General features: G+C 45.7%; 1 protein-coding gene across 1 annotated transcript in view; it reads left to right on the forward strand.

The window, feature by feature from the left end:
- LOC138521346 (parathyroid hormone/parathyroid hormone-related peptide receptor-like) overlaps positions 1–21945 on the forward strand; it is a 280555-nt gene extending 258610 nt beyond the window's left edge. The window contains exon 13 of the mRNA XM_069634105.1: positions 13560–21945. Within this exon, the coding sequence (XP_069490206.1) occupies positions 13560–13949 (390 nt within the window). The 3' untranslated portion in view covers positions 13950–21945. The remainder of the gene's footprint in view (positions 1–13559) is intronic.
- Positions 21946–23696: the final 1751 nt, after the last annotated feature.

The following is a 23696-nucleotide window of genomic DNA, read 5'->3' on the forward strand; positions in this document are numbered from 1 at the left end:
TTGGGACTCCCTGAATGTATATTGTAAAGATGGGTTCCTGGTCAAAGATGACTCCAACATCTTGGGATGTACTGGTAACTTCTTTAATCATGTTCATGTACATTACATCAAGATCCTCAGGTCAATTACATAAGATAGGAACATCATGGGGACAACGTACACCGGCATCCTCTCTCAGGGGGTCTCATTCTCCAACTGCCTTTCACAGAACAGACTCATACAACAACATTCTCTCAGCCTGCATTCTCTGTCACTCACTCCAACATTCCATGTATTCTACTCAGGGTCCAGGGAAGGCTTAGTCACTACATATATGTTGCAGGCAGACTTGGCTCAGCAGGTGAGCACGTGTTGTTTTAGGGGGGTTGAAGTGGTGGGGTCCCAGTTGAGTATATCTGTTTAAATAGACCCAAATGGCGGATTTTAAAACATATTTTCCATGGTTTATAGTGTTGTATTAGCAGGCAGGCTCGGACTGGCATTTAGGGTAATAGGCCCATGGTCGAACCAAAAACGCGAAAGGCTTGTGTGGGGCAGTAATTTTGGTCAAAGTGGGGCACTTTTTTGGCCAATGTGGGCCAGTTTGATGAGTTACTTCACTATGCGGCTAATAGTTTTGACCAGTGTTGCTGAATGAATATATTTTTAAATGTACAATCTGCATCACATTTGATGAAATGTACAATCTGCATCACATTTGATCAAAAACCTCCCCCTTGGGTACTATTCAAACAGCGTCACAAAAAAAACAAATTCCCATTTGCAACTGTGGGACACTTTTTTGTTGGTGCCCGAGACAATTCTATGCACCAGTAAGCAGGGTCTGATATCTCAATATTTATAAACGCTCCGGCCTTTAGCTGTTATTGATGCGCATCCTTTACTTGCTCAAGAGAATGGTATGCGTGTCCAAAATAATAAAATAGCAGACCTTTTCACATTCTTGACATAAAAAGCATAGCTCCCAACCAGATCCATGTCAGATGGGTGCACCTCATCCATTCCTGTTTCCTTTCTTGGATTATTATGACTTGTAGTATGGGCTTTAAGTGGGCCGGGGCCTCCTTGGGATCTGCCCCAGGTTTTACATTGAGCCTCGAGCCAGGGGCAGATGGCCTCTCCTCTTCCAACATGCCACTGCCTCAACAATTCCTTACCTTCTATGCTTGAAGAGCCAATGGGATGCATGAAGACCTCATTAAGGACTAATTATTGCAGAGTGCCGCTAGAAAGAAAACCTTTTTTTAAATAAAAAAGAAAAAGTTTCTTTTATTATTTTAGATAAGAAGCTTTGAAATGTGTATTTTATGAGCACCAAATTGAGTTGTGTATTTTTCAGTTCTTAGGTGGGGCTCGGTGAGTAAGGGTTGGACCTCAACTCTTCTGTTGTTTTGGTGGATATGATTGGTTATTTATAACACGCTTAATACCCAGAGGTTTCTAACTGCGGACCCGGGGATCGAACCTGTGTTGCTCTGTGTCGTCTTGCTTTCTTCCATGGCGAGCATGTTGCCCCTGAGCTATCCTCCCGAAACTGATGTGATGTGCCCTGCATGTTACAGGCATCTCACTGCAGGAGACACATTGGGCCTCATTACGAGTCCAGCGTTAACCGAGGCGGTAAAACCGCCTGGTTAACGCCGGACTCGTATTACCATTCCGCCTCCGTGATTCCCGGAATTACCGGGGCATCACAACCCCGGCTTTCCGGGAATCACGGAGGCGGAATGGTGTAAATCCCCATTCCCATTGAGTCCTATGGGACTCAATGGGAATCGGGATCATGGAAACACCGGCAGCATCTTGTAATGCTGCCGGTGTTTCCTCGTCCGCCTGCAGGCGGGCGGTGTTAAACCCGCCAGGTCAGGCTTGGCGGGAACATCACCTCCCGCCTGCAGGGGTCGGGATCAGGCGGTCCGGAAACAACGGTGGCGGCGGGTTTACCGCCACCGTTATTTCCGGACCGCAAGGGTCGTCATGAGGCCCATTGACTCTTTGATCTATCTGACCCAAATGAGGATTTCTGACCTCACCTATTAACTATATGTAAACACTTGAAAAATGTCAACTCTAAATGATTGCGCAGCCCTAAGCGAATGGTAAATGTCCTATTCAAATTGAATGTGCAACTGGACAACAAATACAGTGAAACAAAGAGTCCAAAGCAATAGATTCTTCAGTCAAAAAAACGCTGTTGAAACAGATTTTATGAGTTGATGCAAAACAAGACTGCCGACACGTGTTTCGACCCAAAACAACGGGTCCTTTTCAAGGCAAGACGTATGTTATTCAAACTGAGTTGGAAAACCCAAGCCCTCCTTAGGGGCAGATATATGGGCCAATTCTAAAGTAGTTGATTCTCCTCACGAATATAAACGGCAAATAACTGAAGCAGTCTCTGTTACTAATACATTGTGGTACATTCCCAGAACATGGGAGTTTGTTCAAACGTTGCAACTGTAAGTTCAGGGGCTGGTTCCCCACTGTGGCCAGAGTCCAAACGCTTCACAAAGTCAGTGTTGTGACAGTTTTTGCTGTGACTGTTTATATTAATTCTAAACACTTATGTATTTATATAATGTACCTTCTTATTGACGAAATTGGGTAAATGTTTTTTTACCAGTAAACCTAATAATAAAAAATACAAAAAGTATACATGTGGGTGTGGCTAAAATATTGCACAGAGCTGGGAATATTGTTGTGGGGTAATAATAATAATAATTTAGCATTTATATAGCGCTATGAACCCTCAGGCATCTGAGCGCTGCTTATTATTACCCACAGTGTGTGGTGCTAATTTATCGACCTCGGAAGGATGAAAGGCTGAGTTTGGCCCTGCCGGGATGCAAACCTGCATCAGCAGGATCTGCACAGATGAAAAAGCGAGCACTCTACTCGCAGTGCTATCGGACCGGCTACAGAATAGTCAGAAAGCATAGGTGTGGCAATACTAGGGTGCAGAAGGATATGCCAGGATGAACCAAGCGGCATAATGCTGGTGATCAGCACCTCATGATGCTGCCAGTTATATCAGGATGCCATGTCATATGTTGGAGGGCCACCCATGCTGCAGAAATGCCTGGGTCACACGTTCAGGGTACGGTTGATATAAAGTTGCCCCATGCCAGCCGCCAGCCACCAGCCGAGTGAGTCCAAGTTGTCTTCATTTGCTTTTTGGGATTTGGAGATTGTATTTCACATTATGAGTGTTATGTTATGATAAGTCATTTATAACGTGCCTGTACACAAGTGTTGCAAAATAAACTACCCACGCCTGACATCAGAAATGTGGAATGAACTGCATAGCCTTATAGAAGCACAATAGAATAATTGGGGGGTGGGAGGCACTACTGATTGTTACAGGTACGTGTTCTGTAGAGATTAATACTGATATAGAGAACGTAAAACTAATATGTATAGTTGAGTAGGGGAAAACTTCAGGTGCAGCTGAGAAGATCTTGAGGCCACTCGGGATCCAGAATATAAAGACACAAAACACACCCTGGACGTTGCCGACCAGAAACCCAATGCTGCACTCCTAACGGGATAGTATCCCAGGTAAAATGTCTCAACTAAAGAGGGTTGATCCCTTCCTCCATGGAGTCAGTCATCTGTGATAGTTGAGGAGGTAAAGTTGTAGTTTTGTAGCAAGCACTGTACATATGTGCTCACAAAATGTTCACAATATCATAGCTATTAGAGTATAACCATATTTCAATATTTCTGTCTGTCTGCTGGAGTGTAGAGAGGAAAAAACCAAACTGACTCGAGACAGGTTAAACAGATAAAACACAAGTGTGTTACATCATTGGTAATAACTTTTGAAATTGAAACATAGGGAAACACTCCTAGGTTCAAAAACATGTATTACATGCAAATAAAAGGGACGGCTATGGGAGCGTCCTTTGCTCCCAATTATGCCACCTTATATTTGCGGGATTTTGAGGAATCGAATATTATGGCAGATTCTAACCCCTTTGGATCTGCTCTAAAATTGTATAAGAGATACATTGATGATATACTTATAATTTGGGACAGCTCCAAAGAGGTCTATAATGCCTTTTTTCAAATGGATTAATAATTTGAACCCTAATTTGCGTTTTATGATCCAGACTAGCAATAAGGAGATTGCCGTTTTGGATTTGTTAATTAAGGTGGACAACAATGCTTTGGCAGTGGATCTCTACAGAAAGGAGTCTGACAGGAATACGATACTGCACCATCAGAGTTTTCATGCCCAATCTCTAAAGTCGAATATCCCGTATGGATAGTTCCTACGGGCTAGGAGAAATTGCACCAAAATAGAAGATTTTACTAAACAGGCTGCGGTGATCGAAGAAAGACTAATTGAGAGAGGCTATCCCAGAAAATTGCTAAAACACTCCAAAAAGCAAGCCCACTATCAACATAGGGAATTGCTTTTACAAAAGGAAACCAAAGCCAGAAAATTGGGAAATGACCAGTTAGTTTGCGCTTTGACTTTCAATAGACAGCACAATAAAATCAAGAAGATAATATCCACCCATTGACATTTACTTCAGCTAAACATGATAGATTTACCCAAACCGATATATGCTTTTAAGAAAGGCAGAAACATTAAAAACTGGGTATCTAAGGCTGATAAATATCAGGCACAAGATAATCAACGGACCCTAACTGCTATCTGGGGTATGCCCCCTATTGTTGGACATTTCCCTTGTGGTATCTGTTCCAACTGCGCCAGCACTTCGGCAACCTCTGTAATTAGGATTCACGATAGGGATTAGAATTTGAGACATCATACCACCTGACTCAGTTCCAATGTTATATATGTAGTAATATGCCCTTGTAAAAAGGCTTATATTGGCAAAACATCTAGACCTGTTAAATTACGCATAGGTGAGCACAAATCTAAAATCAGGACGGGACAATTAAATGCTCCCTTAACCACACACTTTTTGGATTTTAAACACAGCCCAGAAGATCTGAAATGGTGGGCAATTGAAAAAGTGGTTGGTACCGATGCGGCTAACACGGCGGCACATCTGTCCCAGAAGGAACAGTGGTGGATATACCACACCAACAGTCTAAATAGGGGATTGAATCAACAGGACGAATGGAACTGAGTTTTTTAGGTATTATATTATGTATATAGATTGCCCTCTTCTTTTGATCGTAAGGCAGACCCTTTTTGGGTATATTTTTCCTCTTCCTTCACATTTCGTCTTCCCTGGCTTTCTCATCTTTTCTCATCTTTTTTGGATCATCCGCTTTTGAAGTGGCCTACTGGTTTGTAATTCTGGGTAGAGATCAGAGCTGTTTTGTTTCTCGTGCTTTTTCAGATTCTGTAGTCTGTTCTTTATCTCTAATTCTCAGGCTACTGGGCTGAGTCTCAGATAGCCTTCTTGTGCCCGCGTGAGTACTTCTTCTATTTCTATTTCTATGTATCTGGCTGAGTGAAATAAAAGACGGCTTCACTTTCACGGCAGTCGCGGTTCGTATTTATTTGGAAACGGACGCTGCCGATTTTGTGTGCTCCTTACCGGGAACAGATGCCGTCGTGATCGATCGGGTATATTTAAGTCCTAAGGTGAGTGTTGCAGATAGAATGGCCGCTTTGTTCTTTCTCCAAAGGGAGAACAGATTTGTCACGGCAATTGTTTTTCTGTTTGCTATTATACAGACCGAGGTTAGAATGCATGCATGCGATGATTCACTGTCAGTGGATTTCTTGTCCGCCTGCTTCGATTGGTTTAATGTCACCGATTGAAACAAGAACCGGCCAGAGAGGAATTGTTTCCCCGCAATGGGCGAAATAATACTTTTTTATGAAGGTATTAATCCATATATATTCGTTCTGCGAGTGGTAGCTATGTGCCCTGTTTTCTCTTTCTTTTCCTTTCCTTTTCCTTTCTTCGGTTTCGTCTTTGTTTTCTCCCTTCTTCCCTTGTTTATTGTGAACAGCTAGAAAGCAGCTATTCTTCATTAAAGTTTATGTTTGTATTTTGATTAGATTTACTTTTTATGAGGAGATCGAGTTACACTAATGCTTGCCAGGGACCGCAGGAATACTATCGGCCTGGTCATTGGAGTACAAGTTATCAGACTAGCCCTAACAGGGCTTGCAGGCATAAAACGATTTTTACGGCACTGAGTCCTGACATGTCTGGAGCTTATTTGAATGTGTGAAGTGTGAAATACGGCACAAATACAATAAGAAATGTACGTGTCGTTGTGCATATACCATTAACCTTAATTGTTTAAAAGGGTTTAATGGTTTGTTGAAAGGTTGTCGACTTTGGTGGAGGCACTCATTCAGCCCTCTGCTGTATTTAGATATGCAGCAGGCGTTGAGACTTAATTTGTGGGCAATTAGAGGCCCTGGGGGTGGTGAGACAGATTGATGTCCCCCCTTTTTTGGTCTTTTTGAGCACTACTGTATGAGGGGAGACAATAAGCTAGTTGAAATAGTTTTTAACAAGATGTTTCATCTGTTTGTTTTTAGACATTTGTAATGTTCATCCTTTCCTGATGAAGACTTACATATTGTTCCAAGTCGAAACTATTTGCCAACGGGAATGCCCTCATTCTAAAGAAGATCCACACTTTTGGGCACCAATAGTCGAGATATTTTTCGGGAATGAACTATTTCTAACTGTTTACGGGAAATGAAGTATATTTCCTTGTTTTTGAATACTCTTGAATAATTGAATGTTTTATGAAATTACTTAGATTGAGATATTTTTCGGCAATGAACTATTTTTAACAGTTTACGGGAAATGAATTATATGTCCTTGTTTTTGAATACTCTTGAATAATTGAATGTTTTATGAAATTACTTAGATTGAGTGAATGTATGGATGTGTGAAATATAGGATGTTTTTTATAAATGTTTTTTATAACTATCAAATGATTAAAATGTTTAATGAAATTTTTACATTTTCAAGTCAAAATAAAATGATATAATTGACTTGATTTCACTAGCTTCTTGCCTTCCTTCTGATTGTTAGTGTTCTTCTCCTGGCATCACCCTATGTTTCACTGAGAGTCTCTTAACGGCCAGACCGCAAAGGAGTGGTGGCGGGATGCATTTGTCATCCGCGAGGAGAGTGTGTAATCGAGCAGCCTGTCGCCAATAGAAGCACAAGACACAAGTGCTGGCTCAGGCCTATTAGGTTACAATTCACAAAAGAGAAATGTTGACATTAGAAAACAAACACGTGACTGAAGACAAACAAACACAGGGTCAAGGGAAAGGAGCAAGAGACCACAGCGTACACAGAGAGCACACACCCAAAATCATCTCACAAGCACAAAATCACACCTTTTTTATTCATTAATAACTAAAGAGGTTTCATATATGGAACACTGGTGGCGGCCTGTTTACTTGCTCTAACTTCCCTATGGCCTCTAGATGTAGACCATGTACATTAACAGTGGAACAGTTATGGTTAAGTTGGTGTTTTCTTAGGAAGAGCACTTTTTGGGCGGCTTATAACTTCGCTCCCCCTGGACGAATCCTCACCCAACTTTGCAAAGAAAGTATGTGGCTCACTCTGAATTTTTTTGCAAAGTTCGGTGAGGATTCGTCTAGTGGGGGCAATGTTATAGGGGGGGGTCCCAAAACTTTTTTTTCCCATAGACTGAATGGGAAAAAAATGTTGCTCGCGCCTACAGCCCAAACCGCTGGACGGATTTTCACCAAATTCGGACCAGGAGCAGCGGCTTGGTCATGAAAGCGTGCTTTTGCAAATTTGGTGAAAATCCGTCCAGTAGTTTTTTTTAAATGACCAAAAAGTAGGTCAGAAAAAATGAGTGATATCTGTGTTCGCTTCGCAGACACACTTCCCTGTTCGCTCCGCGGACAGGACGGTGATTGGGCAAGCAGCTTGCGTGATGTCCGCAGACATATGACGTGCTTTTCTATTGGTTGCCATAAAGCGTGCAGTGCGTCTATTTTCAGAGATGCCCGCCATCTTTGTTTATCGGAGCAGATCTGCTGCCTGCACAGTGTAGATGTGGGCTGTGTCGGCCACGAAAAGACAGTGAGGCACAGGCCCTCGTGTCTCTCTCTTGTTCCCCCCAACCCCCGCTCATGGCCCGTGTCTCCCATGTCTCCCATGTCTCCCCTCTCGCTGATTCTCTGTGTGTTCCTCCCACCCTTCCTCATGCTCCGTTTCTCTTTCCCGTTCCCTCGCTCATGTCCCGTGTCTACCTCCTTCCCCCCCACCCCCGCTCATGTCCCGTGTCTCCCTACTGTTCCCCCACCCCCGCTCATGCCCCGTGTCTCTCTCCACTTCCTCCCCACCCCCCGCTCATGCCCTGTGTCTCCCCTGTTCCCTCCCACCCCCCGCTCATGACTTGTCTCCCCTGCTATCCCCCACCCCCTGCTCATGCCCCGTGTCTCTCTGTTGTGTTACCCCCCGCTCATGCCCCATGTCTCCCTTGTGTTACCCCCCCACCCCCCGCTCATGCCCCGTGTCAACCTCGTGTTACCCCCCCACCCCCGCTCAAGCCCCGTGTCTCCCTTGTGTTACCCCCCACCCCCCGCTCATGCCCTGTCGCCCTGTTACCCCCCACCCCCGTGTCTCCCTTGTGTTACCCCCCACCCCCCGCTCATGCCCCGTGTCTCTCCCCTTCCCCCCACCCCCCGCTCATGCCCCGTGTCTCCCTCCTTTCCCCCCGCTCATGCCCCGTGTGTCTCTCCCCTCCCCCACCCTCCGCTCATGCCCCGTGTGTCTCTCCCCTTCTCCCCCACCCCCCGCTCATGCCCAGTGTGTCTGTCCCCTTTCCCCAACCCCTGCTCATGCCCTGTGTCTCTCTCCCCTTCCCTCCTACCCCCCGCTCATGCCCCGTGTCTCTCTCCCCTTCACTCCTACCCCCTGCTCATGCCCCGTGTCTCTCTCCTCTTCCCCTCTACCCCCGCTCATGCCCCGTGTCTCTCTCCCCTTCCCCCCACCCCCGCTCATGCCCCGTGTCTCTCTCCCCTTCCCACCCACCCTCCACTCATGCCCTGTGTGTCTCTCACCTTCCCCCCACCCCGCTCATGCCCTGTGTCTCACCCCTTCCCCCCCACCCCCCGCTCATGCCCTGTGTCTCCCTACTGTTCCCCCCACCCCCCCGCTCATGCCCCGTGTCTCTCTCCCCTTCCCCCCACCCCCGCTCATGCCCCGTGTCTCTCTCCCCTTCCCCCCACCCCCGCTCATGCCCCGTGTCTCTCTCCCCACCCCCTCACCCCCTGCTCATGCCCCATGTCTCTCTCCCCTCCCCCCAACTCCCCGCTCATGCCCAGAGTGTCTCTCCCCTTCCCCCCACCCCCCGCTCATGCCCCATGTCTCCCTCCTTTCCCCCACCCCCCGCTCATGCCCTGTGTGTCTCTCCCATTCCCCTACCCCCCGCTCATGCCCCGTGTCTCCCTCATGTTACCCCCACCCCCCCGCTCATGCCCTGTGTCTACCTTGTGTTACCCCCCCACCCATGCCCTGTCTCCCCTGTTACCCCCCACCCCACGCTCATGCCCCGTGTCTCCCTTGTGTTACCCCCCACCCCCTGCTCATGCCCCATGTCTCTCCCCTTCCCCCCACTCATACCCCATGTCTCTCCCTTTCCCCCCACCCCCCGCTCATGCCCCGTGTCTCTCCACTTCCCCCCAACCCCCGCTCATGCCCCGTTACTCTCCCTTTCCCCCCACCCCCCGCTCATGCCCTGTGTCTCTCCCCTCCCCCCACCCCCCGCTCATGCCCCGTGTGTCTCTCCCCCCCACCCCCCGCTCATGCCCCGTGTGTCTCTCCCCTCCCCCCACCCCCCGCTCATGCCCCGTGTGTCTCTCCCCTTCCCCCCCACCCCCCGCTCATGCCCCGTGTGTCTCTCCCCTTCCCCCCACCCCCCGCTCATGCCCCGTGTCTCTCTCCCCTCCCCCCGCTCAAGCCCCGTGTCTCTCTGCCCTTCCCCCCTACCCCTGCTCATGCCCCGTGTGTCTCTCCCCTTCCCCCCCACCCCCCGCTCATGCCCTGTGTGTCTCTCCCCTTCCCCCCACCCCCCGCTCATGCCCCGTGTCTCTCCCCTCCCCCCACCCACCGCTCATGCCCCGTGTGTCTCTCCCCTTCCCCCCACCCCCCGCTCATGCCCCGTGTGTCCCTCCTTTCCCCCGCCCCTCGCTCATGCCCCGTGTGTCTCTCCCCTCCCCCCCACCCCCCGCTAATGCCCTGTGTGTCTCTCCCCTCCCTCCACCCCCCGCTAATGCCCCGTGTGTCTCTCCCCTTCCCCCTGCCTCCCGCTCATGCCCCATGTCTCTCTCCCCTACCCCCCACCCCCGCTCATGCCCCGTGTGTCTCACCCTTCCCCCCACCCCCCGCTCATGCCCCGTGTCTCCCTCCTTTCCCCCACCCCCCCGCTCATGCCCTGTGTGTCTCTCCCCTTCCCCCCCACACCCTGCTAATGCCCCGTGTGTCTCTCCCCTTCCCCTACCCCCCGCTCATGCCCCGTGTCTCCCTCATGTTACCCCCACCTCCCGCTCATGCCCCGTGTCTACCTTGTGTTACCCCCCACCCATGCCCTGTCTCCCCTGTTACCCCCCACCCCCCGCTCATGCCCCGTGTCTCCCTTGTGTTACCACCCACCCACCGCTCATGCCCCATGTCTCTCCCCTTCCCCCCACCCCCCGCTCATGCCCCGTGTCTCTCCTTTTCCCCCCACCCCCGCCCATGCCCTGTGTCTCCCTTGTGTTACCCCCCACCCCCCGCTCATGCCCTGTGTCTCTCCCCTTCCCCCCACACCCCGCTCATGCCCCGTGTCTCTCCCTTTCCCCCCACCCCCCGCTCATGCCCCGTGTCTCTCCCCTCCCCCCACCCCCCGCTCATGCCCCGTGTCTCTCCCCTTCCCCCCACCCCCTGCTCATGCCCCATGTGTCTCTCCCCTCCCCCCCTCCACCCCCTGCTCATGCCTCGTGTGTCTCTCCCCTCCCCCCCACCCCCCGCTCATGCCCTGTGTGTCTCTCCCCTCCCCCCGCTCATGCCCCGTGTGTCTCTCCCCTTACCCCCCACCCCCCGCTCATGCCCCGTGTGTCTCTCCCCTTCCCCCCACCCCCCGCTCATGCCCCGTGTCTCTCTCCCCTCCCCCCCGCTCATGCCCCGTGTCTCTCTCCCCTTCCCCCCTCCCCCCTGCTCATGCCCCGTGTCTCTCTCCCCTTCCCCCCTACCCCCGCTCATGCCCCGTGTGTCTCTCCCCTTCCCCCCACCCCCCGCTCATGCCCTGTGTGTCTCTCCCCTTCCCCCCACCCCCGCTCATGCCCCGTGTCTCTCTCCCCTCCCCCCACCCCCCGCTCATGCCCCGTGTGTCTCTCCCCTTCCCCCCGCCCCCCGCTCATGCCCCGTGTGTCTCTAGCCTCCCCCCACCCCCCGCTAATGCCCTGTGTGTCTCTCCCCTCCCCCCACCCCCGCTAATGCCCCGTGTGTCTCTCCCCTTCCCCCCACCCCCCGCTAATGCCCTTTGTGTCTCTCCCCTTCCCTCCACCCCCCGCTCATGCCCTGTGTCTCCCTTGTGTTACCCCCCACCCATGCCCTGTCTCCCCTGTTAGCCCCCACCTCCCGCTCATGCCCCGTGTCTCCCTTGTGTTACCCCCCACCCCCCGCTCATGCCCTGTGTCTCTCCCCTTCCCCCACCCCTGCTCATGCCCCGTGTCTCTCTCCCCCTCCCCCACCCCCCGCTCATGCCCCGTGTCTCTCCCCTTCCCCCCACCCCCCGTGTATCTCTCCCCTTCCCCCCACCCCCCGCTCATGCCCCGTGTGTCTCTCCCCTTCCCCCCACCCCCCTCTCTTGCCCGTGTCTCTCTCCCCTTCCCCCACCCCCCGCTCATGCCCCATGTCTCTCTCCCCTTCCCCACACCCCCCGCTCATGCCCCGTGTGTCTCTCCCCTTCCCCCCACCCCCGCTCATGCCCCATGTCTCTCCCTTTCTCCCCCGCTCATGCCCCGTGTCTCTCTCTTATTCCCCCACCCCTGCTCATGCCCCGTGTCTCCCCTGTTCCCCCCCACCCCGCGCTCATGCCCCGTGTTTCCCTTGTGTACTCCCCGCTCATGCCCCGTGTCTCCTGTTGCCCGCCCACCCTCCGGTCATGTCCCGTGTCTCCCTCCTGTACCCCCACCCCCCACCTCCCCGCTCATGCCCTGTGTTTCCCTCCTGTACCCCCACCCCCCGCTCATGCCCCGTGTTTCCCTCGTGTTCCCCACACCCCCCCGCACCCACCACTTAGCTTACCATAACTGGCGAATTTCAAGGGTTTTTCGGTTTTACTTGGAACCATAATGTCCCTTTGACAAAGTTTTTTCACTGAATTTCATAGGTTTTTAGTAGCGCAACTTAACCATAATGTCCCTTTAACAAAGTTTTTTCACTGAAAAAAAAAAATATATATATATATATATATACACACACACACTTGTCTTGCTGTCCTCTAGACCTGTGGACCCAGCAGAGGCCACCAGGACTATATCCCGAGGCCAAAGCCTGAGGGCTGTGCGCTTACAGTGACTTAGAAAAAGATGCCGTGTCTATAGAGGTACAGGTGCAGGGGAGAAAAATAGATACCTGGCACAAAGATTGTAACTAACAAGAAAGAAACAAAAGTATCCGAAAGTGGAGGGTACTCCCGCCCCCTGCCACTATCAATACTGCAGCCAGACACATTGTTTCTCTTGGCTTACGCCGTCGCTTAACAATCGCCCAGGGTTTGCTCTTGTAACCTTTACTACTTCCTTGTTGATATCCTGTTTTTGTGCTTGTTAATCTGTTGTTTCCTGGCAATGGTACTACTTCCTTGTCAATAGCCTGTTTCTTTGCCCTTAATATGTTGTTTTCAGATCATGCCTGTATCCCAAGTCCTGCACTTTGAATTACCAAGTTGTACCCTTTCCATGTGGAAAGCTATTTGATGTTAACTCATGTAACCTTTGTAACCACTTGCTTCAAATTATGCGCCCAGATGCCTCAGGGCAAGGGGCGCAATACAAATAAAACAAATACAAATATCAAAGCACATGTTTAACATACGTATTTCCAACATAATCAAAGATGACAAGCATCATGGATGTTCGTGAATTAAATCAAACATTGTTTGTGATAAAGCACTTTAACATATTTTAGGTATAGAAAATGTATATAATTCGTGATTAAATTAGATCAAGAAATGTAGGTGATATAAAAAATAATGCATTTATTCATATTCGTGTCATCCAGAATTCCATTGCTCAACACGTTTGGGAACTTCCCAAGGTTGAATACTGCCATTCTTGACCATTTTGCTCTAAAATGTGCTGAAGATGTAGTTGAGACCAGCTGGTGTGGGAGAAAACAGTGATTAGTCTGGAGCGTTCCTCGATCAGAGGCGGGATAGTCTATTGGCACATTGTGAGACTTCTTAACAGGCTTGTGCCTCTGACTGGTCCTTCATGTGTGGCCTTTCCAGAAGTCACACCAATTCCCCATAAGCCTCATGTCCTTTTTCCTGGCTGTGACTGTGTACAATTGTGTCCTGGTCCACTCTCTGTACTGGCTGCTGGCTAATGTTCTTACTCTCTTCCCCAGGTGCAAGCAGAAATAAAGAAGGCTTGGTTCAGACGCAACCTGAACCTTGACATTAAGCAGAGACCTCGCGTCACCAGCACGGGCGGCAGCTGCTACTATGGCGGAGTGGTATCCCATGCCACCAACAGTGTCAGCATGAGCCTTGCTGGCCAGAGAGCCCCTGGTAGTGGGTCACTGCAAGCAGGGAAGCACAGGGCAGTACCCTCCCACTCGATGAACAACCTGCCCGGGTACCTGCCAAGCCCCTCCAGTTCAGAACACGCTGTGCCATCTCCCACAAAAGAGAACCCTCCTGGCAGTCTGGAGGGGACATCCAAAGGCATATCCGGTTCCCAGGAACTGCACCAAAGCACCGCCAGTCTGCAGAACGGACATGAAACAGCACTGTGAAGGCATGATTGATCAAGGAAGTGGCGTGATGTGATCGATGGTAGAACTTCAGGCTTCCATGGAGTCCATTTCTCCAACTCTCATTTTTCCCCTGCATAGATTGGATGATAAACCCCTGAGCCTCCAGCTTTCCAGTCAAGCCTCATGAGTAGCTATTGTCTTGCCAAGTCAACTGGTAAACATTTGCTATGTCTTGGCACTGCTTATATAAGGACGTAGGTTGATATTCCATCAGGCGTAGACCAATGAGCAGAGCAGTTATAATGACCATGCCTGATGTTTTGTCATGCTGACATTTAAACAACTAAAACAGTGCCAGAAAAGAAAGGAGTGGTAGAGAAATGTTATTTTTTTTAATTTAGAAAACAGCATTTTGTATTTTGCCTGGTGATTTGTAAAGCAGCACCAGTAGCCAGCTGCAAACATGTAAACCTTCAAGGTCCCCACAACCTACACTCCGAAGCTCTGTCTAAAAATAAAAATAATAATAAGGTATTGTATGTGAATGCACTAAATTCTTTTGTGCCGGATGCTTTTGTTAAGAGTTGTTGTCTGTTGACAATCGGTCCTTCGTGTGTCTACCTGAGAAGTTAACACTGCATGGTCATGCTAGGCAAGTGATGCAGTCACACCACTTATCAACATCATCAGCCCATCCTTCACTCAAGGTATCTTCCTAGATGCACTGAAAATTGGACAGATCCTCCCCCTGCTAGAGGAATTCACAATCGACCCAGATGTCCTGGCCAAAAATCTTGCCATCACATATCTACCATTCTTCAGCAAAGTGGTTGAAAAGATCATCTTCGTCAAGTTGTACGTTGTATGTGAGGCTAAATCCACTCAGCACAATCTCTTTAAGGTCTACCAATCGAGTTTCCAACCACCATGCAACACAGAGACCATCCAAGTTATCAATGATGTTCCACACATCCTGTGTATTGGAAACCCCTGCTAACTTGCCCTACTGTGCCCTTCAGCTGTCTATGAAACTGTTGACATAAAGCCATCCACTACATCTGCAGAGACCAACTCACCCAGGTGCGCCCCAACAGATTCTAGTGCTGCCCAGTTACCTGCAGAACTTCACAAGGCTTCATCATGCCTCTGTCATCTTAAGCCTCTACATGGAATCTATGGGGGAATTGCTTGCCATCGACTGTGACCTCTCATTCAAAACACACATCACTCAGAAGATCCAAGCAGCATGGGACAGCTTCTGCACCTTGGCAAAATCAAGCTTTCATCCTTGCTCCAAGTTCCCAAGTTGTCCAAGCTCTGGTCATCTCCCACTTGGACAGTGGCAATGCTCATAGGAGTACCAGATGTTACCTTAAACCCTGTAAAAGCTGTCCAGCACCCTGCGGCACGCTTCATCACAGGACTAAGAAAATTCAACCACATCTTCTTCCAGTCGCAAAGAGCTGCGCTGGCTACGCCTTCAAGAATGGATCATGTTTAAGACTGCTTGCATTACCTAAAAAGCAGTCACAACCAAAACACCACTCTACCTGGAAGAGAAACACATCATCTCTGGAGGCTAGTGCACCACCAGAAGCCAGAGCACTGCCAGGATGTAAACAAAGAACTAAAATAGGCAAAAAAAGAGGAAACAGGTGTATTCCTACTATGCATACTGTCTCTGGAACAAGTTAGCAATGCAGATTAATCTAGACGAGATTCAAAGTTCCAGTTCAACAATATCAAAACCTTCTCAGTCTAAGTCTCTTGCCTTCAAAAGTCAATGGGTTTAGAAGATCTGCTGATTCACAACGACAAACAAACAAATGTTCCTTCTGTAGTTTTGCACCTGGGCAATTGCTCGTCGCCCCTTGGATCTCCCTCTGTCGGGATTGGATTCTTCCTTGTAACTTGGGCCTCCCTCAGGCAGGTTCACAATGGCCTTTCAACTGCAGCTTGCAATTTTCTAGAGACTTAATGTCCTTTTAAACAATTTTTGTTGTGGACAACCCTCAGCCGGGTTCACTTTTGTCAGATACACTGTTCAACTTTCTTCTCTTGTCAGATACACAGTACGGGATTCACTCTCGTTAGCTCTTCCCTTGGCACCCCTCTGTCAGGGTCATATAGCCATTCTAACACATAGTTCACAGTTTACTCTGCTTTGTCTCAACTTGTCAACCTGGACCTCCCTCCGTCGAGTTCACTCTGGCCTTCTTTAACACAGGTTATGTACCTTTTCAATGCATGTTCATGATTTGGTTACTTTCATCAGAAAGTCTGGGTTCTCTTCCCCAGCTGTCTTTCGGCGTCCCTCTGTCGGGTTCACAATTGCCTTATTTTCAATTGACTTTCCATTGTACAAAGGGTTTGATGTGACCTTTGTAGGACCACTCCGACACTTTGCCTTTTTCTAGGGCCTTCTGGTACTTGTATTTTTCGACACAAAAGGTGCCAGCGAGAGTCCTTTGACTGAGGACTCCTACGGCGCCTGATAACTCTGCAGCTGGCCCTTCTGTGGGCTTTCACATAAAGTTCAAACACACATAAATAATGTGTTTAAGGTTCCAGCATTCATCCAATGTTGCCACTTACAACCTTGGGCTCAACACACGTTAGTTTGCTATCAGCTCGCTTCAACCGAACCCTGGAGTCAAGGTCGGTACCACGGTAGCCAGCACACCTCCCCGCCTGTGCTATCAATGCAGGAGGCACCCGTGCACCGTTCCTCCACATGCCAGCTGTAACTCCCGATCTTATGATTTCCCTCTCTGAGGCTTTGCGGGTCTGAGTTAAAAAAGGGGACTGAGTTAAAAAAGGGCAAGGGCAGTTCCCCCTTTCTTGTCCTTCCAGGTTTGAACTGCTAGTTCTGTGTAGCTGTTTCCTCGTGCGTTCGGCCTTGCTAGAAGTGTGCTTTCATGCTCTGCTTTTTATCCCTTTGAGGAGGCTAAAGGGCCATCAGGCTTGCATGGTTAGTGTCAATTGCCTGACTCTGCCTGACCCATGTGTTGGGACATGTCAGATAAACGGCTCTGGTGTTACTCCATTGTCTGTTACAGTGTAAGAAAGTGTTCATGTTGGAAAAGGGGAGCAGGGGGTAGAGCTACTGAATATCCTACAGGGTAGTATGGGGACAATGTTTTACAAGAAAGAGGATACCACGTCTCAACCATCAGTCTCCCACTTCCACTCCCCAAAGACCCCTCACCCAGGTGATCCTCCCCCACTGGTCCATCCCCAGGAACTGGATCCAATAGCACTGGGCGTGTTCTGGCCACCTAGATGACAGATCCCTGGGGACCAGTAAGTGAAACACCTTCGGGTTTCTCACACCTCCCTTGCTCAACTTATTTATCACATCTCCTCTGATACCACTGCACCCATACTTATAACCCTCCGAGTGAGTCTCCTTAATACATCACTCTGTTGCTTCCCAGCTAGGTTTGCACTTTATAAGTCCCATACTTGTAGGTGCCATCCTTTCACTATTGACACTACAGAGCACTGCTGGGGAGGTACCCATAGTTTAATATTAACATTGGATGGCAATGGCAGGGAATGGCTTTGTTGGAATGTTGACCCTTTAGGCCAGATGATGCAATTTACTATTAGTCCATCAATGGATATGGGGAACAGGTTCACAGGTTGTAGTACTTTCTGAGACACACTGTGGATTGGATGGGAACATTTTTATTGAAACTACATCCTGCTAAGATTAATAGTTCAGGAGTAGTCATTGATGAATAAAAGAAAATGGCCCATTTACACAACAAGAGGTAACTATAATGCCATGTGCTATTCATTCCTTGTGAATCAGTCTTTTTATTAATTCATTTCTATATACCAAAGTAAGGTTGTCCAAACCAAAAATTCTATGTTTTCTTCACATCAGAAAAAGGTATATACAAATTATAAAACTTCTTGATTGATGTATTCACCAAGGACAGTAGTTCTCACTTAGTTACAATCCTGATATTGTATATTTGCTGATATTATATATTTGCCTACACCTATTTCACTACATAAAATAAACACTTTTACTAAAATTTATGGTGAGGTTCTTCTGGGCTTACAATATCTTTCATAAGCATGCATCTCATATTCCAAATTCCATTTCTCCGTCGCACAAACCAACTTTCAAAGTCTGTTAGACCATCTATTTCTTTATATTGTATAAGAAAGAAAAAAGTTGAGAAAAAAACAATTGAAAACCAAATCAAAAAATATAAATGAAAAAATAGATTAGTCTTGCAATCCATGCTTAGTTAAGTTAATTCAAAATGTTTCACTTCTTCTTATACTTCTAGTTCCGTGGGCTTACTCATAGATGCTAATCCAATGCACAAGTTATACTAGATCAATTTCCTATGTTTTCTCTATGTACTTTTGAACAAAACATAATTAACACACGTACCTGATATGAATCTGATGCAAACATAATATTTCATATGATGTGTTCCACATTCTTATTTAGAAAATAATTGTGCTCATGTAAAAAATAATACATATGACATGTGATTTAATACTCTTCCATCTATAGTGCCTCATCAACTCAAACAATGTTACTTACTCACTATTCTACAGATTTTGAAGGAACTTTGGGTTGATATCACTTAGAACCCCCGCAACCTGATTAAATGCAAAAATTTGCACTGTCGCATTGATGTGCCATAGAACGGAGACTTCGAGTTCCTCAACTCCGTTTGTTTAATTAGGAAACCAGGCTGCTGTGGTCACACCTTATTACTGCGCCAGAAAAAGAATTATGCTGGAGACTAAGTCCAATTGTTGTTGTGTGATAAGAAAGTTTAATTGATCTGCCCTATGGATTACACGTGTTTCGGCAAGGTGCCTTTCTCAAATCAGGGCTTATCCAACTTTATTTCTCTTGATCATTACTGGAAGTGTAATAACAGGGATCGATCCCAACTGCAAATATCATTTACACGTGTTTCGACAAGGTGCCTTTCTCAAATCAGGGCTTATCTAATTATGACCCATCATAAGTGAAAATAATAAATGCACCATCCAATCCCCATGTACCAAACCACATTGTAAAAATCAAGGTAAAACGGAATATCCAGAAAAGAAAGTTAAGTAATTCAATCAAACATTATTGAGAAGAAAACAAAAGCACATGGCAAGGAGGAGTGCAATATCTTAACCAATAGATTCAAGGCTAGAGGCTATTCACAAAAAAAGCATACAAGCTGCCCAGGACAAGGCGCAACTAATATCTAGAACACAAACCTTGTTAAAAAAGGACAAACCTACTCAAGACACTAAAGTACAATTCATTAGTACATATTGTGCGAACAATCATGAGATCAGAAAAAGTCTAAAAAAACCTGGCATCTGCTCAAACTTGACCCACACGTAGGGATTTTTCTTCATGATCACCCTTCTATAATCTATAATACCATGTTAATCTGCAGCATCACATTGAGTTCTGCATAACAACTCTGATAAAAAAGACAGACCAGAGATAGGAAACAAGATTTGAATCAGCCACAACATATTTCAACACATCACAGCATCCAAAGAGCACTTTCAAGATGGTGGGAAATCGCGGGCGCATGACGTCATGAAGTATTTGCGTGAGAACGCATGACGTCATTGCGTCGACGCCAAAATACGTAAAATAGACGCTATTTAAGCCGGCCAAAGTCATTCATTTAATCATGGCAATCGGACCATACATACGAACGAGATGGACCTAGAAGCAGCACCAGATACTTAGATGACCCCTTTGAATTTAGCCCTAATACACTTTCGCATGCTCAGCCCAAAAGCAATCAGCCTACACCAGGTTAGTGTCTCAACATTAGTGTTGAATCTTTTTGAACTTCTTGAACTTTTCAACTGTTTGAATGGAATCTTGAAACCACATTGTATCTTTTTCCCCGCACATAGCTCCAACTTAATGTTTGAATTACCCTTAGTATCAACACACCAACCGTTATCAATCCAGATAAACACATGTACTGTTCTCCATACCTTTAGGGACACAGTGCCTGCCACATTAGAAACAAACTTAAGGAATCCACATTGAACTTCTTTTTGCAAACTAGTTGAAAGAATAAAGACACAAAACCCACGTGAGTATACATATTCTGAATTCTGAACAGTCTAATCTGTAAACAGAGAGTGTGCAAGACATAATACTCTGCAATCTAATTCTTTTTTTCTAAGGTACTCCACATATGTAAAATCTAGCATTCTCTTTAATGGAGACCAACATCAGAATCACCAGATCTGTATTGCAACTGGAGCTCTAAACACAAACATCAATTTTCCTCCTGACAAACCACTCTAAATTTGGAGTGGGGAAACACATGTCGAGGACCCATAGGACCTCTCAATAACCAGAGGACCCCTCAAATATTTAGAGTTTTTGGCCTCCAACAAAATAATAATGAGGACCCAGAGGACCTCTCAATAACCAGAGGACCCCTCAAAGATTTAGAGTCTTGGCCTCCAACAAAATAATAACAACAATATCAGAGTCTTGGCCTTAAACATCAAACTTAAGGACCTTGCAGCAATTAGGAGACCTGTTCTCCACCAACTCAAGGGCTATACAATAACAAATCTAAGGACCTTTCAAGTATTAGAAGACTTGGCCTCCACTAAACTTAAGGATTTACCAACAACCAATTCAAGGACCTTTCAAAAATCAGGAATTTGGTAGACAGTCTAACGAACAATTGAACATTTAGTCTCAAACTGACCAGTTTGTGCAATCATTATAATTTTCTTCTTTCTTTTTTTCTTCTTCTGAAATAGTGTAGTAACTATATTGTTCTCAGTTTTTTTTTTACAATCTGTGTTTATTTCAGCAACAAAGTCTTCTGTTGGTATACATTAAAAATCTACTTTATCCCAAAATATTCCTAATTTGAACTCATCATTTATTTACCAGAGAAGCGCAACCTTGGGACTTTAGGTTTCAGATGTACATTGATTGCCCTGTCCTAATTGTTATGCATAGTTATGAATATAGTTACTTGAATCTTGAAAAGACAATGTGTGCATTCAACTATCTAGGTTATTCTACATTATACATATGGAAAATGCACTCCCTAACCACACCAACAGCTTGTTCCGATTTTAAAGGAAAATTAATTCATTATCACAATTTAGACCTTCAACAATACTCCTGAAATAAAATATGAGCTTGGCTTCTTGTTGTAATGGTTTTCCTCTCACGCATCTTTAAATACGTTCAATGCCACAGTAACTCAGATAATCTAATCTTCCATTATGATGTTCTTGTATACAATGTTATGAAAGTGGTTGTCGTTCATCTCTAATTTGAATATTTGAATAGCGCTAATGTGTTCATACACACTATTCCTTAGTGTCATAATTGTACATACTATATATATATATATATATATATATATATATATATATTCTTACATATGCATGGAATTGCATAAATCACAAGCATTCTTCTACAATTCAAACATTTCATGATTTTCCATTTCTTCTTCCATGCCTCTTCAAATACATATTTTTTTATTATTAGCAAATGTGCACATGGAACAGCTTCCACACTTGTGGAAGCACATTGGTTGTTGTTCAGCCATGGTAGTGTCTAACCTTGTTTTCTTGTATCTTTGTGAAATCTAGGTGACAACATATTCTCTAGAGTTTGGGCATATTATCTATGGTTTCATATCATTAAATGAATTTAGATATTTATCCAATAGTAGGGTATTCCAATGTTTATGAATTATCTTGTGTACTGAACAACTTTGCATGCTGTATTTTGTAATCAACATAGTGCTTTATCTTCAGCTTTATTAATGTTCTTAACATCATAACCAGTTTTGTTGAACCTTTTTCAAAATCGTACATTGTTCATCAAAGAAACCTTTGCTAATGCAATTTCACCTTGCTATTATGTATTCAACCACTCAAATGTGACTAATAACAATACTCTTGTGAAGACTAGATGCCATCAAGGTGGTATTGGCTTCTGTTTCTTTTCTGAATGTTTGCCACTCGATTCTATTAAATCAAAACATGAGACATGTGTCTTTGTAGACTATACTGTAAAGCTAGTCTTATAGCTATTCTTTTAAAATACAGAGACACAATACATTAATTCCAACTATGTATCTGCCCAAATCATTAAAATATCATCTATGTAGTATGCCCATTTTAGTGTTTTCCCCGGACTGTTTGGGCAGATGCAAGTCTCTTCTAAAAAAAAAACAAATAAATTAGCTACAAATGGAGAGCCTTTTGAGTCCATCGCAATTCCTTTCACTTATTTATAGATGTTATTAAACCAGAACATATTGTTATTCAGAAGGAGTTATATGAGGGCTAGCAACATAATTTTCTCCAAATAAAAACAAGCAGAATTCTAATTGTAATGGTATCATACTGTTTTTAATGCTGCCAAATGCCAACGAAATTGCAGGAGGACTGGTGGGCTTTCATAAGAAGGAGGTGGATGGCCTTCTTTGTCTCTAGCTGTACTAGAGCTGGTCAGAAGAATCTTCACTCTTATGGAGGTTACTACAAGCCTGGCTGTGGATTGAAACCAGACTAAGACTGATTTACTTTTCTCCTTCTTCTTCTTCTTTTTTTTTCTCTCTCTCTTTTCTTCCTTTTTGTTTTTTGGAATGAGCCTTTGAGGATGATGATGATTTTTATCTGTTTTGAGGATGATGATGATTTTTATCTGTTTTACATTGTTATGTTTTGTACATGCTTGCATCTAAGGTTTAATTAAAACCAAGTGATGTGTAAATAAAAAAATAAATGCTGCCAAATGTTCGACTGATATGTAAAGAGAGACGACATTGAGAGTCACCAACCCATAATTTCAGTTCCATTGTATTGTTTCCAATAGTTAAAGTATGTGCATACTATCTCGTACATAATATAATAGTTTGTACACCCTTGGATTCAGAAAGGTATCTACAAATTCTGAGACCAGTTCCAAAGATGACCCTATTCCATTTATTATAGTCTTCCTGATAGTAACTTCTAATAAGAAGTATGTACTTTAGGTAGGAAAGATATAAAGAGTTGTTTAGGATGTTTCATTATCAAATGACGAAAATCCTTTCTATTTATTAGTCCATCTCCCATCCAATATTTAATGTTTTCATTTGCAGTCTCTACCAGTTTGTTCCAAGGACTTTGTGTAGCCACTGTATGTTTAATTAAAGTAAAGAAAACCTCAGCGAAGTAATTCAGATGGAGTCGTCCCTGATATATTTACTACGAATACATAATGGACTCTTCTGATATGAACATTGTGGTTATGGCAACACGTGAATCAATTCTAATTTAATACAAGTGTTCATGAATCAGAGCATCCAATCGCGCTAAAAAGATATGATATTAATCAACAACAGGCTAATACCTACAAAAAATAGATTTTTTTTAAAATCAAAAACATATATTAAAAACATATTATTTTAAATTTCTCCCCAATTTCTCATTTGTTAACCCCCATTCCCATAGAGTCCTATCGGACTCTATGGGAGTGGGGACACGGGAGCACCGGCACTGTTAGAAACGGCGCCAGTGCTCCCGTGACAAGTCTGCCTACCGTGGCCACTGCGCCCAGCAGGGTCAGACCTGTTGGGCACAGCGACTCCAGCAGGTAGACTTGTAGTTTGCCGGTCCGGAAACAAGGGTGCCGGTGAGCACCCTTGTTTCTGGACCAGCAAAATTGTAATGAGGCCCCATATCTTGTTAGAGAGATCAGATGCTCTGATTTTTGGGCACTTATATTAAATTAGAATTGATTCACGTGTT

This window comes from Ambystoma mexicanum, chromosome 13, assembly GCF_040938575.1.
Source record: "Ambystoma mexicanum isolate Mex_15411 chromosome 13, UKY_AmexF1_1, whole genome shotgun sequence".
NCBI classification, from domain to species: domain Eukaryota; kingdom Metazoa; phylum Chordata; class Amphibia; order Caudata; family Ambystomatidae; genus Ambystoma; species Ambystoma mexicanum.